Here is an 18,367-nt window from a genome sequence, read left to right on the forward strand (position 1 = left end):
ACTGTTTTCCAACGTTAAAGACGTTTGCAAATGTCTTACTTTGATGAAACGCAAAGATAATCAGTCTGATTTATTATTATTATGAATTCTGCGGATTTTGACATTTTTAGGTTCAACAACGTCTGTAAACGATCAATTGAGTGAGAGAAATCGTTATCAGTTAGTTTAATAATCGCTTAGTATTTGATGAATCGCTGCACGTTCTTGTCTTGACCTGTTGGTGGGAATTGCTTGTTCTCTCTCTCTCTCCATCTCCATCCATCCCCCCACACACACATGCAGGGACGCAATGCACCTCCCCTTCCCCATCCTCAGTGTGTGCGCGCCGGGGCTTAATGCGAGTCCCCGCATACAGAGTGCGGAGTGCGGAGCGAGGCGGTGCGCATCATCGCTGCTTATTTTCCTCTTTTGGGATCCCTCCATCCTGCTGTGGAAAAGAAGAGTGCCCACCGTACAGCTCATTTGCCTTCTCTCATATGAGCATTTCTTTTTTTCTTCTTCCCAATTTGGGAAAATGGTCCTCGTTCCAGCATCGGACTAAAAGTATTTGCTGTGGAAGTGACTAGGGAACCAACGGGGGGGGGGGAATACAAATGCTGGAAGTTTTGGTTCTCGGATCGCTCCATTGAGTTTGGGATTTTTCCGTGCGTTTGCAGAGGAGGGTGAAGCTGAAGCATTCAAGGAAGGCTTGGAAATTTGTTCCCTCCTCCCTCCGCTGCAGCTCGCCGTCTGCGGCTTTCGCAGCTCTCCTCTTGGCCACGCTATGATTTAACACCGGGGAGGACCACCACTTATCCCCCCCACTCCTCTTCCTTCACCTCCTCTTCTTCTTGCATCCTGGTGAAGAGTCAGCAGCTCCTTACAGATGGACTAAAAAAAAAAAAAAAAAGACAGGAGAGACGTCTTTTTCTTGGATTTGCTCTGCTTTTGAATAAGGAGGAGACTATCTATTCATCTTGTCTATCCATCGATCTGTTTGGACACCATGAGAGTTCTTTGGGCGATGTTGCTCATGGCTGTCATTTGGAGCCACGAGTGGAAATGTGCGCTCTCGGACTCCATCATCCACATTGGTGAGTAAATTTGTTTCATTATTGATTTCATGCATACTTTTTTTTTGGCAGCGTTTTGTCTAGGTTTTGGAACCCAAATTATTCACGGTTGCATTCTTCCACTCGAAACTAGATGTCTCCCATGCGTCAACTTTCCATTTTAACTTGCCTCTGAACTTCAATTGCACGCATCCCCTCGCACAGGGAGGTGTCGTCTCTCTATAAGCGGATTGATCAATATAAAAGACCCGCAGGGTGCGACGCATCCGGAATGCCATCGTGAGTGAATGCACTTTGGGGAAAACAGGTGTTTTTTTGTTTGTTTGTTTTTTAAATTATCAAGGAGATGACATATAAGGTTCTTCAAAAACATAAAAAATAAAGAAAAATGCAACGATGGCAACCATTGTATCCATCGCGGGCATCCGCAGTGCCAGCACACAGGAAGAGAGAGAGCGAGAGAACCAGAGAGAGGAATAAATCACGTCCAGCCGTCTTTGCTGCCTCCAAAGTGTGGCACTGTTGCATTAGAGCAGGGGGTGTGGAACCCAAAGCCCGTGGGTCATACGGGGCCTGCCAGAGCATTTCATATGGCCTGCTATGCAATTTGAAAATAAATAAACAAATACAAATAAAAGACTGGCCTGTTATTAAAAGCTCCCGATACATTTAACTTACAAGGGAAAAGCTCCCCCAGTTCCCATCCTCTGCGTTTTGAATGCGATGAGTGCAGTTTTAGGTGGTGTGTGTATAAGGACGACGGGGCTGGAGGTAGTGTTGGGTGCGCATAACGATTGCACAACTTGAATGGCCTTAGAAAAAGACAGAGAGAGAGAGAGCGGGGGCGAGACACCATCATGAAGATAAGCACCTGTCCATTTGGAAGTGTATTAGGACTGCATCCTGCAAGCGGTTAAGATGGCATCTATCTATCTATTTTTTTTACTGGTTTATTCTGAAAATAACGTGTCAGTGTGGACGGTGGAATCTCAGACGATTTGATCCATTTATGGAGTCAATTTAAGCATCTTCCTGGATGCAGTTTGTCAGGAGCAGAATCTCCATGAGGTCCTGCATGGAGGTCAGGGGTCAAAAATCGCATTGGCAATGATAAGAGGAATGATATTTCGGAACAGTAATCATATTCTGTAATTGCAAAGTGAGGTGAGGTAGACATCTCTAATCTAAAAATTCGGCGGATCACCATGTGACTCTTCGGTTTGATCCCAGCAGCGGCGGCGTGTTCTGCAATTGTCTCGCCGCACGACATGGAAACCTCATCGTTCTGACACACTTACATTGGAGTGTTAAAGCTCTTGGCTACAGAGACTGTATGAGACTGTTCTCTAAAGGCTTACCAACAATAAGGCAGTACTGAAAGCGGGTCACGGTTGACTGGGTGTGTATTTGATGTGTGTATCAGCAGCGGGCTTAGATTGGGGAAAAATGGTGGCGCAGCAACATCTTAAGTGGGCTACATACCAGACAGTCACTGAGTCCAATGTACTGAACGACACAGATAACAAATAGTTCAGACGATTCATTCCAAACTTCACAACTTAAATCTGCTCTATTGTTCGTAGAGTGGCTGGATGAATTAGCTACTTTGTCTGGTCGTAGATTATTGATCCAGGTTCTGAATCTAGAACAAATTCAAAGGTTTGTGACTCATACCGAAACTGCATGCCAACATTTAATTGAAAGTCATTCACACCTTTTTGTGTCATGTCTGCGTTACAAAAATGATCGGGTCCGGATTCTGAATCTAGATCGCGATGAAAAGATTTTGGGTCACAAATCAAAATGTCATCGATTTTCAACAAAAACTGTTTACAGCTCTTTGCGTCCTTTTGTTTTACAAACTTAATCTGGTTTAGATTCTGAATTTAGGACAAGATCACAAAACAGTTAATGGGTCCTCCAAAAGCTACACACCAACGTTTCATCAAAAGTTCTTTTCGAGTTACGTTGCAAAAATGATAAGGTTCAGATTAACGAATCTCAAGATCCAAAGTTAATCATCCATCCATCCATTTTCAACACCGCTTATCCTGGTTAGGGTCGCGGGACGCTGGAGCCTATCCCAGCTGACTTTGGGAGAAAGGCGGACTACACCCTGAACTGGTCGCCAGTCAGTCGCAGGGCACATATAGACACGGACAACCATTCACACTCACATTCACACCGTCACTGAGTGGGAACTGAACCCACGCTGCCTGCACCAAAGTCAGGCGAGTGTACCACTACACCATCAGTGACCCAAAGTTAATCAGTTAGTCAAAAAGAGGAAAATGTCAAAGATTTTTCAAGTTATCCATAAATATGTCTGTTTTCCTTACAAATGAACAGGCTTTTCTTTTTGCATGAAATCCTACAAAAGAAGTTATTACTCGTCTGCCTTATTTGTGCAGAGCAGACAAGCAAGCATTTTTCTGTTGGAAGACAATGAAAGCCTTGTGTGGCGCTTTATTGGCGAGTCGCATTTATTCCTCCTCTAGTTACGACTCATTGAAGCAGTGCATTACGGGACTCTTGCATTAACAAATGTGAGTGCAACCTGGTTTTACTTCTTTGATTTCACTTCTTTCTGCCCCCCTCTCCTCCTCGCCACTTTGCCTCAATAGTTCATTTCATTGCAAGGCAAACGTCCTTAGAATCACAACACAAGGTTATCAACGACAACAAAAAACAAACAAACAATTCTGTCTCTCTCCTTCTGTCGCCAATCCATCTGTTCTTGCCACCTCAGCACAACGGCTATAAACCAGAGTGCACGAGAGGATTGCTTTTTCTCGCAAGTGTTTCAAGGAAATGGACGTGACATTGAGGAGCATGTTGGTATTTTAACAAACCTCTTTACTCCAGTCTAACCTGTGTGTATGAGTGTTATTTTGACTTAGAACTGCATGACAAAAAGGTAAAAAAAAGAAAAACGAAAAAGTAGCATAGGCCGCAGGCGCATCACATTGACATGTCAGAAGTAATCCCTCTTTAATCTCTTTGTTGCTGCTAAAAATGGAATGAGGGAAGGCCAGAGAGATGTATTTCAAAGGGGATGGGGTGGGAGGGGGGGGGGGGGGATCTGTGTACCCCTTGGCTGTATTTAGACCCTCTTTAACCCCTGAATTTAATCTTGTTAATATAATGCATTTAATTATTTTCTGACCGCAACAACCCAGAAACCACCACAAAAGCTAACCCGTTAGCATTCGTGTTGCTCATTTCGATGAAGTGTTTTTTTTTGTTTTGTTTAAATTATAACTGCTCAGAATGGAGATTTTGTGTCACGAGTTCAGTGATGATTGAAGAGGGTCAATAAGGCAGCCTGTGAGGGTCAAAAAGCTTTGGCTTAGTTTTCCATTAGAAATGTTGAACTTGTAATTAGTTATCAATAATGTTGACTAAAGCCTTTAGCCTATATTAAGCAGGTCCATAATAATAATAATAGTCCATACTCCATAATAGTCTCTGGTTATTTATTCTGAATTAATTTTAGACACTGCACTTAGAATAGGGCATGATTGATTGTACAACCCCAATTCCAATGAAGTTGGGATGTTGTGTAAAACATAAATAAAAATTGAATACACTACAAAGACAAGATATTTAATGTTCAAACTGATAAACATTAATGTTTTTAGCAAATAATCATTAACTTGGAATTTTATGGCTGCAACACGTTCCAAAAAAGCTGGGACAGGTGGCAAAAAAGACATGAATGCTCATCAAACACCTGTTTGGAACCTCCCACAGGTGAACGGGCTAATTGGGAACAGGTGGGTGCCATGATTGGGTATAAAAGGAGCTTCCCTGAGTTGCTCAGTCATTCACAAGCAAAGATGGGGTGAGGTTCGCCTCTTTGTGAAGGAGTGCGTGAGAAAATAGTGGAACAGTTAAAGGACAATGTTCCTCAATGTACAATTGCAAGGAATTTAGGGATTTCATCATCTACGGTCCATAATACCATCAAAAGGTTCAGAGAATCTGGAGAAATCACTGCATATAAGCGGCAAGGCCGAAAACCAACATTGAATGCCCGTGACCTTCGATCCCTCAGGCGGCACTGCATCAAAATCCGACATCAATGTGTAAAGGATATCACCACATGGGCTCAGGAACACTTCAGAAAACCAATGTCAGTAAATACAGTTCGACGCTACATCCGTAAGTGCAACTTGAAACTCAACTATGCAAAGCAAAGGCCATTTATCAACAACATCCAGAAACGCCGCCGGCTTCTCTGGGCCCGAGCTCATCTAAGATGGACTGATGCAAAGTGGGAAAGTGTTCTGCGGTCCGACGAGTCCACATTTCAAATTGTTTTTGGAAATTGTAGACGTCGTGTCCTCCGGACCAAAGAGGAAAAGAACCATCCGGACTGTTATGGACGCAAAGTTCAAAAGCTAGCATCTGTGATAGTATGGGCCTGTGTTAGTGCCAATGGCATGGGTAATTTACACATCTGTGAAGGCACCATTAATGCCGCACGGTACATACAGGTTTTGGAGAAACATATGCTGCCATCCAAGCAAGGTCTTTTTCATGGACGCCCCTGTTTATTTCAGCAAGACAATGCTAAACCACATTCTGCACGTGTTACAACAGTGTGGCTTGGTAGTAAAAGAGTGCGGGTACTAGACTGGCCTGCCTGCAGTCCAGACCTGTCTCCCATTGAAAATGTGTGGCGCATTATGAAGCGTAAAATACGACAATGGAGACCCCAGACTGTTGAACAGCTGAAGCTGTACATCAAGCAAGAATGGGAAAGAATTCCACCGACAAAGCTTCAACAATTAGTGTCCTCAGTTCCCAAATGTTTATTGAATGTTGTTAAAAGAAAAGGTGATGTAACACAGTGGTAAACATGACCCTGTCCCAGCTTTTTTGGAACATGTTGCAGCCATAAAATTCATAGTTAATGATTATTTGCTAAAAACAATCAAGTTTATCAGTTTGAACATTACATATCTTGTCTTTGTAGTGTATTCAATTAAATATAGGTTGAACATGATTTGCAAATCATTGTATTCTGTTTTTATTTATTTTGAACGCAACGTCCCAACTTCATTGGAATTGGGGTCATAAAATAGCAATACAGTGATAAAAGCCTTCCTGATACCACTTTAGTCTCCAGCAAAAAACAGTTCCATTACCATTAAGTCTCTGACTATTCATTCTGAATTTGTTTTAAACACTACAATTCATGTTGGGTGGATCGATACTGAAATAATAATAATAAAAAAAAAAAACAGTGATAACAGCCTTCCTTATACTGTTTTGTTCTGTAATACGTAAACTAAATATATGATTATTCATTCTGTATTTTTTTAAAAACAATTATAACAATTTGTTTTGGGCAGATCTATGCTTACGCAGCGATACTGGAATCGATGACCAGGACAAAATAGCAATATTTAAACTTTTAAAAACCTAATTTCCAATTATTCAATTTTGATGAGACGACCAGAGAGGTATCAATATGCACGTTAACTGTTCAGAATTCAGATTTGTGCTGCGACTCCACTGAATATTGATGGCTGTGAGTATGGCGGTCTGCGAGGGTCAAACGACAATTGGCCAAGCATTACATTTGAAAAAGTTGAACTTGTCGGGAGCTAGGCGGCACGGTGGTCGACTGGTTAGCACATCCTCCTCACAGTTCCGAGGACCGGGGTTCAAATCCCGGCCCAGCCTGTCTGGAGTTTGCATGTTTTCTCCGGGCACTCTGGTTTCCTCCCACATCCCAAAAACGTGCATTAATTTAAGACTCTAAATTGCCTGTCGGTGTGAATGTGAGTGCGATTGGTTGTTTGTCTCTATGTGCCCTGCGATTGGCTGGCGACCAGTTCAGGATGTCCCCCGCCTTTCGCCCGAAGACAGGTGGGATAGGGTCCAGTGCTCCCGCGAACCCAGTGAGGAGAAGATGAATGAATGAATGAATGTTGGGAGCTATCAATCATTTTGACTAAAGGCTCAAGTGTAAAACTGGCCCATTATAATTGTCTGTGATTATTTATTCTGGATTATATTTTAGATCCTGCAATTAGTGGCGGGTGGATCAATACTGAAATAACAATAGCCTTCTTGCTACCGTTATAGGCATGAGCCTAACTTTAAAAAAAAGTAATCATTTGTAATGACTCAAATTTGTTAACACTGTCTGACAGGTTTTCATTTAAAAAATATATATTTGTTGAAGGAGTTTTCAAAACTGAGTTACCCACATCATATGGAACTTTTCTAGTGTTCCAAATATAATATAATATAATAATATAATAATAATAATTTCAAAATATTTTGTACAAAATGATATTATTTTCAACGGGATTGAATGCTTATGACAATTTGGAAGGGCAGCTCAAATGGTACCTTTTACTCAACTTTTTTTTTTTTTTTTTCAAACAATACCAACCTCTATTTTACTGGAGTAAGGAGGTTTCTTTGAATCTGTTATTTTTACATTTTGTATTCTGTATTCACATTTGGAAGTTGTGTTGCACCTCCTTTGCAAACGACCTGCCGTTACTTTTGTGGCGCTGCGTTTTCAAGCGATCCGAGCTGGCTGGCGATCAGCATGCAGAAGGATGAGATTGTGCGGGGGGGATAGAATGGACTCGCCTCGTGTCCCTGTGCGCATGGTGTGCTGCATGGCAATGTACCGCCCCCCTTTTACTTTATGAGGGCTGCTCGTATTGACACGCAGACAGCACGGGCGGGCGGATGAGCAGTGGTGTGTTGCCTCTTGATTAGTTACACTGCTTGATTTATGCAGTCACGTTAAAACCTCACTACACAGTCAACAACTTTTTTTGTCTTAGTTTTTTTTTTGCGTCGTACCAAATGCATTACAAGAAGCTCGCTCGTCGAAGCCTTCACACATTCACACCAATAACATTTTAAAGGCAGAGCGTTGCATCATTCGTTTATCCCATTTATATATATATTTTTCCCCTTGCTCTCAACCTCTCATCATGGATAGTCACACATTTCAAATGCCAAGTGCATAGAATATTCAAATGACTATGAAATGGCAGGTGTCGAGCTGGCTTTGTTTTATGGCCTCTTGCAGCATCGAGCTATTGTCCATTTTCTATGCTGTATATTGTGTCCAGCCTATCCTGATCACCTGTCAATTACCAGCGTGCATTCAAAAAGAGAAATTGTACAGTGCAGACACACAGAATGCAGTATACTGAACAAGGTCTTCTGACAAACTTGGGCGCTGCTGTCCTACTTATAATAAACATCGAGCCGCCTCATTATCACAAACATACCATTTTTTTTAGTTACTTGGAACCACGAAATCACACCAAGAAATCTACATGGTGTCAATTTATGCATTAGGGAAGGTGTAAAGCGAATAAGTCATTGCTTGTGGTGAGGACATTAAGATTTCATTTAAATGAAAACACATGGCCCAGTAGTGCAGGGAGAAGGGTTTCACAAACCTCCCTGCGCCGTGAATGCCTCCACTACAAGCTTGTGTTGTAAATTTCCCCGTGCAGCCCATGAACGCAATACATGAGCGGTGGCTGCCAGGCACCATGTATTAAATGTCACATCTTTTGAGTAATGCGTCCACTGACAGACGCGCTGGTCCTTGCTATCGTTGACCAGGAAGATTTAGCACCTCATATCAGGGAATGTTTGTACCCCAATGTTTCTCCACCCCCACAACCTCATTTGTGCGTACGATTCACAGAGGTGGAAACAAAAGCGGCCGGTTCATGTGACCTCCCGCGTTTTCTTGCGAGTGCTGTGCGACAGACGTACGTGTACCTGTACCCGCTGAGGCACGTCTCTTCAGCGGGCCACAGACGGAAAACGAGACACGGTGGTTTGAGGTTGAGGCGGACTGACGCGGCGGAGCTGCGAGAAGTACGATTACCTGTCGGAAAAGCTGCGGCTGCACTTGTGGTCATCCTCTGCTGCCGACAAGGTGCGCCATCGCTCAGCGACGCTCGCCGATGCGAGTGGACGAGTCTGGATGGTCGCGGCTCTTTTTATCTGGTGATTGTGTTCTGTGTTTGTGTTAGGCCGCAAACACTCACACACAAGAAGGGAGGCAGTCCATCATGCTTTTTATAGAGACTGACTCTACATCAGATTGGTCTAAAAAGACAGACTCAGGCTAGTGATCTCTATAGTAATGGGACGATTATGTGATTATATGATACTTGCAACACAATGGAGTACGTACAGTAATAGGGGCTGAACCCCGGCAATTGTCTATTTTAAGAATTTAAACCGTAACTATACCACAAAATACGATCCAAAAATAACTCGAGTAAGTGGACTTCAAAAATAGGTTGACGCAGAATTTCTGCCTCTGAGCTGCGCAGGACCTCCCCCCCCCCCCAAAAAAAAGAAAAAAGAAGACAAACTTCAGGCCGGAACCAATTTTTCACAGTAAGGTCATTTATTACAGACGGTAGTGATGGGAACGGCAGTTCTTTTCAGTGTACTGAATCATTAGAATCAGTTCTTTCAAAAGATCTGTTCAAAAGAGTCGTTCACCGAATCGTTCAGTAATTTTCACAAAATCATTCAAGTGCTTCCTCATTCAGTTAATGAGCCATCTCTGAGGTTCACGTTCAGTCGATACGTTCACCGAAGGACTTTGCGTTGTTGTCGTTATGTATTGTAAACTAGGAAAGGCGGGGAGATTTAAAAAATAAAATAAAATTGAAGCTAAATTATCACTTATCTCTCTCTCAGCAAGTAAACAAACATAACCCTTAAAATATATGACGTACAGATGATTTGAGTTACAAAAAAAAAAAAAAGATCACGTTCACGATAATTTCAGATTTATTCTGGTGCTGTAAAAAATTGAATGGTAATAATTCCTACAAAATACAAGCACTGTGATCAGTTATTTTGCACACACTACAGATGGCAAACTGAAGCAAAGTATTCTCAAGAAATCTGAGGTTGTTTTGTAAAATAATTTTTTTTAAATTCATGAAATATAAATATTTTCTGAATGTATTTGATTTGTTTTACATTCAAACAAGAGGAAAAATGTATTTATTTTTATATCAGGTATGGTAAGATTTTAGCCCCTTTGCCCCTTTGACATCAAATTAGGCATTATGTGGCCTGAATTACAGCTCTTCTGGGCAGCATCATTCAGTTCAACATGACGCCAGCATGAATCAGGAGTTCAGAACATTCAGGCTCGCCAATTTAAACCAAGACGTCAGATTTCTCGCCTGACTTCCGTCCAGGCAGAGTTGGTTCAAATGCCACTCAGTGATGTTGTGAATGTGTGTGCGATGGATTGTCTGTCTCTCCATGATTGACTGCCAACTAGCCAATTCGGGCCTTTTACTCAAAGAACAGGATAAGCGATATAGAAAATAGATGGATTGATGTGGACGAGCTTATATTTCTCAGCAAGATTGGGTGCCAACAAGATTTGATGTGACATTTACAATTAATGGCTTAATCGGCAGTGCGGATGGGTATACTGATCGACGAACTTACTTAGGATATGCTGTTAAACAGAGCTACTCAACTGCCGTTCGTTGTTCCTGCAACAACGACAATACCGTCTATTCTACTTTCTATTCTAGAGTGTGTGAAATTAATAATGAATCATGTCTCGAGGCTTAATGGCGTGCGTTACTTGGCTGCAACCAGAAGAGACCCTGTTGATTCAGTCTCACCTAGTTAAACAAAAATAAAAAACATAAATAATGACAATACTTGGGTGACACGGTGGTTGAGTGGTTAGCATATCTGCTTCACAGTTCTGAGGTTGGGGGTTTGAATCCAGGCTGTGACCTCTCTGTGTGCAGTTTGCATGTTCTCCCCGTGCTTGGGTGGGTTTTCCGGTAGTCCGGGTCCTCCCACATTCCAAAAACATGTTCATTGAAGATCACATTGTCCGTTGGTGAGAATGTGACTGTGGATGGTTGGTTATCTACACGTGCCCTGCAGTTGACTCGCTATCACGTCAGGAGTACCCCGCCTCTCGACGAAAGTCAGCTGGGAAAGACTCCAGCTCACCTGCGACCCGAGTGAGGATACATTTATACAGCACATTATTAGACACTCAAACTTTCTTTCCATACCAAACATATAACAATAATAGAAAGAGGGGGATTGGTGTACATGAGGAAGTGCGCGATCCATGCCCATGTTGCGATCTGACCGCAGAGACTCGTGCACTGCGGGGGAACTGCAGGCAAGTTTGGTGGACGCAGTGGGAACTGCAAGGATGACCTCAGCCACAGGAAGTTGGGCGACACTCCCAATCTGTCGAAGCAGGAGTATAATTCTTCAGTTCAAAGTAACATTTTAGTTAAGGTACATAGCCCAAAAGAATTACCGGGGGTGTTCCTTTATGAAAGCGTTCTGTTGCTAAAACACTGACTGAACCCGAATTTGAGTTCAAGTCTTAACACACATTGTCTCTATTACTAACCTACGCTAATGCAGTAGTAAAGTCATACAGTATACTGTAGTGAATATTTGTAGGGAAAACAATTAAGCCATAAATGCACAAAACAGTAACCAAAAAAAAAGAGAGAACAATTTCTTACCTTGCTCGCCATTCAGAAACACTGAACACTGTAGGTCAGGGTCATCGTGATCCGAGGACCCATTGCGATAGTTTCCGGTTCACTTGTTGGGAGGCATATTTAATAAGACTGGACTGCATCTGACCCGGAAGCCAATGGAAAACAAAATGGTATGTCTTCCACAGCCACTAGGCTAGGACAGGAAAAGGAACCCAGATAGAGACACAGTAAGGGAACTGATGCCTCATGAAGCCTTGCATTAGCAGTGGATACTTCCTTGGATTACCATTACGTAAGCGCTAAGTGTAATTTGCATTCGTTCTTAGGCAACACTTGACCTTTAGTGCAAGGTTAGCAAACAAATATGAGTAGGTCCTCATATTATGCCACCGCAATTGCACATGCACGGATGCCAAGTTTTATTTTCAACAGCGGAATGGAGACATTCTCCCATCACATACTAATTATTCCGTCTGTATTAATCACACTTTGGTAGTTAAAGTATATATATATGTCAAAATATATATGTAAATGGGAAATAACAGCTGCGGTGATACCAATTGCATGCATCGAGTCTGTAATCACGACGCTTGTCGCTATAGGTCCCTGCTTGCGCTCTTTGAGCATGTCCTATATATGTTTAAGTCTGCTGTTCATCCATTCTTTATGCACTACATTTGTGTGATAGAATGAATATTTACAGCTGCTATCTTTGCTTGGTCTAGTAAAACGTGTAACAAAGCGGCCAAAGGGTGGCCAGAATGTGCATTTAGTGGCTTTCACGAATGGTACTGTATATGTACAGGATGTGTGGGAGTGTCTCGGTCGTGCATGTGCGCCAATGCGAGCCTGTTCATGCATTCAGCATGGCACTTGTTGGTGAGCAGTATCTCCAGGCGGGAATCGTACATGTGTGGGCGTGTAGGTCCTCATGCATGTGTGTGAGTGAGGGTAATTGTGTAATTTGTTGGCAGCCCACTCAATCCGCTGAATTATTTCCACGACAGCCAATGGTGGCCGTGCGGCTTTTTGTAACTTTCGTGCTAGACATGACACATTCCACAAGGAACATTGCTTTATTAATATCTACTTAAGAGATTCATTGGACAGTAAAACATGAGATGATTTTGTGGGAGTGTCACAAACAAAAGCTCTTATTTTATACAATATCCATGCCAGTTTTTGTTTTTAAACACTGAGCAATGAACTCGACCCCCCACCATCAGGTCTCATGTTAATCCCTCTACCATGTTTACTAATGTAATATAAAAGCCTAATGTGGACATTTACTGTTGAGCAATTACCACAGATAAATGACAATTAGAGAATATAATCATGTTTGAAGCCAATGTGCACTGTAAGAGCACTCTGACAACACAGATCAGAGAATACAATTTTTTTTTTTTTATTGTAACAAGTTGTTGCTGGGGCAGCGCGGTGGATTAGTGAAAACATTTCCTAACAGGAGATTTTGAGGTTCGGTGTCCTTACTGTGTGGCGTATGCGTGTTGCCCCTGTGCTTCCATGGGTTTTCTCCAGGTATTCTGGCTTCCTCCCAAATTCCAAAAAACATGCAAGCTAGGCCCGGTACACACATAAAGACAGTCAGAATGTTTTTGTCCCGATTTGGCCCCTTCCTGACCAAGGACGTAAAAAGACAGACTATTTTATGTATTATAAGATTATTCTATAAGATTGTCACTGTTTTTCATTTATACGTGCCCTGCGATTGACTAACGAACAGACCAGGGTATGCCACTAGGCCAAAGGTCATCCGGGATAGACTCCAGCTCAACCGCGACTCTAATGAGGAAAGGCGCTATAGTAAATAAATGAATTGGCAACCCAAAAGAAGAATTGTATTGTATTGTAATGTGTGGTCCAACCTTGTTGAGCACGTAAGACACCTTGGGAGCAAAGCAAAGTGGTTATGCGGCGTAATATCCTATTTAGCGTACACCAGTGACTTTATGACCACAAAGTCAAGCCCCACAGTGCGTGAGAGCAAAGCAACTTGGTGGTGCTGTTGCTCAACGTTTCACTCGGCTGGGGGGGTAGATTATAGCTGAAGCCTTTATTTCCATATTATACAACACAATTATCGCATGACTGATGCTCACGCGGTGACTTTGCTCTTTTCAAACGGTTGCGTGCAGCGGGGTCTGAGATGCTGCAGCAGCTTGTGTGTAGTCACGATGCTGCAGCCATTTTTTCTGAGTCGGTTAATACAAGGTTATGCTCAGCATGATGCTTCAATGCACACATATTACTGCAGCATTTCTATTCTTACTCTTTGTCATTTTGTTCAAAGGCTGTAAGAGAATGACCATGCTTTCTTTAGAAAAAAGATTTCAGATATACTGTAAACATATTTAACTTTTTTACATATCTAATATTTACAGCTAAACATCTTTACCCCATATTTATTTGCTGTGCTGTTTTCCTGTCTGTTGACACTGAAGTTTCTTCAGTGAACCACTTCTCCCCTCACCCATCGCCTGCCTTACATGCACCCACTCGCTCCAGTAGCAAAAGCAGCTGTCAAGAAATAATTTGATCGGTGGCGATATGTCACATAGAAAGAGGTCAGTGCAAGTGATTTTATCTGTGCGCTTTCCATGTTACCACAATGACCAGAAAAGCTGCCAGAAAAATTAAAAGATTAAAAAAATGGTTGTCATCAATCGGTCAGAGACTCCTCCCATAAATCCCCCAAATGTTGCAAAGATTGTAAACAGACGACTGTGAATCCCCAAAGTTCAGCAGGTTGAAACACTGCTGCGATTTTCCCAGGTTCTTCAGTTCTTCAGGTTAAAATGACACTACCGTAAATTACCAAAATGCTGTGTATGTTAAAAGGATACTACTGTAAATCTCCCAAAAGTTCCATCGGTTAAAATGAGACTACCCTTAATCTCCCAAAATGTTAATTCTCTAAAAGGTGCACAGGATAAAATAAGGCAACTGTAAATCTCCTAAATGTTGTGTAGGTTAAAATAAGACGATCAAAAATTACGCCAATAGGTACTCAGGTTAAATGAATACTACCATAAATCTTCCAAAAGGTGTGTGGGTTAAAATAACACTACTTTAAACCCCCCCCCCCCCACTCCCCCCCCCCCCCAAATTTGCCCAGGTTTAAATGAGACTAACTTAAATTCCTAAAGGCAGTGTAGGTTAACATAAGAACCATAAATCTTCCAATACCTATTCAGGTTTAAAAAAAAACAAAACAAAAAAAAAACTACTGTAAATTACTACTGCACTACTGTTAAAGTTAAACACCTGTAAATCGCCCCCAAAAGTTGAAAATGTTTAAATAACATTATCGTAAATTCAAATAAATAAATAAATAAATATAAATATAAATATAAATATAAAAAAGACTACCGTAAATCTCCCGAAGTGCGCGTATTTTAAAACAGGGCTAACGTAATCCCCATTTCCCTCTAACCTCCTCCTACATAATATACATGTTGTCAGCGCTTCCGGAAACACTCATCCGAACTGAGAGGTGTTAAACCCTCGGCTAATCACCGTCGTGGGACGTCAGTGTGTTTGTTTGTTTGTCTGACACACTTGGCAACATGTCTCAAAGCTGCTCGCATGCGCCCATCTGGATTGCAGCTTCGCAGCCAGGCAAATGTGCGCTCCTTAAGGGTCTCAAACATGAACATGATGGAATAAATAGCGGCAGCAAACATGAAACGAGATTCGGTATAATGCATTGAAATGACTTTTTTGTTCCAATTGAAGTGCTTTGGGGGAATGTTTCCTTGTACGCACAATATGCAAAGCAGCATGTTTAATGGCTGTTTTATGAAATTGGCTATAGCTTGTTTGTAATATACAATTGAATTGGCACACTTTTCCAAAAGAACAGTACTATCTTGTAAACCACTCTCTAATACATGGAGGCTGTGTGAGGTACTCTCCATGTATTTTGTATTACCGCTACTATAGAGGTATACTTTTTCATAAATGCTTCCTGAAGTAAAATAATATAGCATATTTGCGCAAATATTGATGCCTCAATTAGTGGTCTGTTGCACCTCCCACTTAATGTCTTCCTCATAAAGATGCCTCCCTTTTAATTTCAGAAGAAAACACTGGGAGTAACTGTAATTGTCTCAGTTCATAATCACACATACATTAAAGTTAACAACTAGGCTTTACTAGATCAGGATTTTTGGGGCCGATTACCGATCAGCAAATTAAAAAAAAAAAAAACGATAACAAGATGGAGCAATGTGTCTATTTACATGACTTGTTCATTTATTATCTATACTTGTTTACTGTATACTTTAGCCATCCATCCATTTTCTGTACAGCTTATCCTCACTAGGGTCACTGGCGTGCTGGAGCCCATCCCAGCTCAAAATTATTCTCTAGCATTTTAGACAAAGGTTAAAACACCAATGACCTCTCGGGGGCATTCAAGGATTGGCCACTGACATAAGTTTTGGTCAGATCAACATTACATGACAGAAATAATGGGTGCTAACATACTGTAATTAAATTGCTTTATTGCAATTAAATCACCGTCATTTCTCGTGTATAATGCGCACACATGTATAATACACACCCCCTAAATTGACCGAAAAATTCTGAAAATCCCTTCTACCTATGTATAATGCATTTTTACAATGCATGATTTTGCTTCTACACATATGATCAAAGCATGAAGTATTATCTGTATTTTGTTAGTTTTTTTTCCAAAGAATTACTCTGAAGTTAAGCATTTGGTTTGAACACTTAATCCTTTTTTTAATTTCCTTGCTCTTATTTTGAAATTCCCAGCCCTACTTTTATTTAGTAAATTAGAAAACTCACAGTTGTGCTCATATGTTTGATTACCCAGGCAGAATTTGTAAAATGGGATTCTTTAAAGAAAACATGAAGGACCAGACGAAGCACATTTAATTATATTTTAATGGGATTCAAATTAAACGGTCAAGCATTTCAGAAAAGCATTATCATTAAACATAACATAACCATAAATAAATTAATGATGGTTGTTGTTCAGTCATCAGTCATATTTAAACAAAATATTTTATATATAAAAAAAAATATTTTATATATAATACTTTTTTATAACCACTAGGTGGCGGTGGCATTTTGGAATCAAAGTGTACAGCTTTTTCATAACCACTAGATGGTGACATACATTTATAAATTGTGAGTTTTTTTCCATTTGCCCCTTTACCTGTGTATAATGCGCACTATTGACTTTTGACAATTTCTTGGGGAAGAAAATGCGCATTATACATGAGAAATTACGGTACTTAAATAAATACTGTTAATGACATGCCGATCGATGACGTCATTGATCGGATCGGGGACTTATGACATGAAAACCGATCAGCATAAAATGCTAATTATTGGCCGATACTGATAACACCGATCAGATCGGCGTAAAGTCTATTAACAACTGAGCCCAATGGAATGTGGTTGCAAACCAAAACAGAAGCACATACTTTGGAAAGAAAGTGCTTCATTTGCTCATGTACATTGGTTGCACATGATTAAAACGTGGTAACTTGACATAATTTTCCTAAAAAAGAATCAAATATATTTTACTTTACCACGTTAAAAGTTTGAACTGTCTTCCAGGTTTAAAGTGTTTAAAGTTGTCTAATCACTGCAAACAAATGTTTGCAGTGATTAGCGTTCTAAGTAAACGCCGTGCGATTGCTCCACTATGTTGTGTGGCCCCCATGACCCATCCAGTCCAGTTCCCTGCTCATACAGATGCCTCCCACCATCTGAAGTTGAGTAAATACCCACAGCCACGACAGGAGGAAATGCGCCCTGAAGAGTAGTTCATGAGCAGACAATGGCGCTGTCCACTATTGGGTCACATGGACCACAGTGAGTTCTGAAGCTCATATATAATTCTCAAATAAATCTCCATGCAATGTCTTTGAGGGTACCCGCTCCGTTGTGACATGATGAAGAGCGCTCTAATGGCTTACAAATGTGTGCGCTCTAGCGGGTCGATTTAAAACTTCATTGTTATTTACAAGAGCGGATGCCACGGGGAGTGCAGGCGAGGAGGCGAGTATATTGATTATGGCTGCACTTTTAAGATGATCACACACTTGCTGTAAGAGTTACAGCGTAGGGGCTCAAAAGGCTTTAAGTGCGACTACCTGAAACAACATTCCACTCGACACACGGATGTGACTTGTTGTTGCCATTGACAGGTGTGCACAGGTATTCCTTTGTAAGGTTGTTATACGGATGCTAGGAACCGGCTGGACTCTGTGAGCCAAATGGGAATACATATTTAAAGTGTGCTGCATTAATATTTAATGCAGACATCAATTTTAGACACAAAATGATGGGGAGGCATGCACTTTAGCGCAATCAAAAGGTTTAAAGAAAATCTATCATAATGCCTTTTTATGCACTCAGAACTACCACCTGCGCAAAAATCCCTTATCAGAGTAGGCAAATACAACAAAGTAACCATTTAAAGGCAGTATAGTGAACCCCCTGCAAAGTCACAGTTCGGCATTCGTGAATTTTCCTATTAGCGAATTTTGGTTGGGAACATGTCCTGTGTTTGTGTCAAAAATTCACCATTTTGCCATTTTTGTACTTAGGCCAAAGCCATGTCTAATATAAAAAGATTGCTTTGGCGTCATCTTGGGGCCAAGGAACTATATTGAAGTGAGCCGAGGAGCTTCATTTTGTTAGAAAACAACTTTGTGTAAAAGAAAACACTGATTCCAAATATGTTTTTTCAATGTTATGCTAAGATAAATGTGGAAGAAAAAAAGC

General features: G+C 41.1%; 1 protein-coding gene across 4 annotated transcripts in view; it reads left to right on the top strand.

Annotated features, from left to right (window-relative positions):
- Nucleotides 1-367: 367 nt before the first annotated feature.
- The window catches only part of grid2 (glutamate receptor, ionotropic, delta 2), a 468,731-nt gene continuing 450,731 nt past the window's right edge, over nucleotides 368-18,367 (top strand). For all 4 annotated transcript variants that reach the window (XR_009768266.1, XR_009768267.1, XM_061671868.1 and 1 more), the window contains exon 1: nucleotides 368-1,073. Coding sequence is in view for 2 of the 4 variants with exons in the window: in XM_061671868.1 (XP_061527852.1) it covers nucleotides 986-1,073 (88 nt within the window). In the remaining 2 variants the exon portion in view is untranslated. The remainder of the gene's footprint in view (nucleotides 1,074-18,367) is intronic.

This window comes from Phycodurus eques, chromosome 3, assembly GCF_024500275.1.
Source record: "Phycodurus eques isolate BA_2022a chromosome 3, UOR_Pequ_1.1, whole genome shotgun sequence".
NCBI lineage: Eukaryota > Metazoa > Chordata > Actinopteri > Syngnathiformes > Syngnathidae > Phycodurus > Phycodurus eques.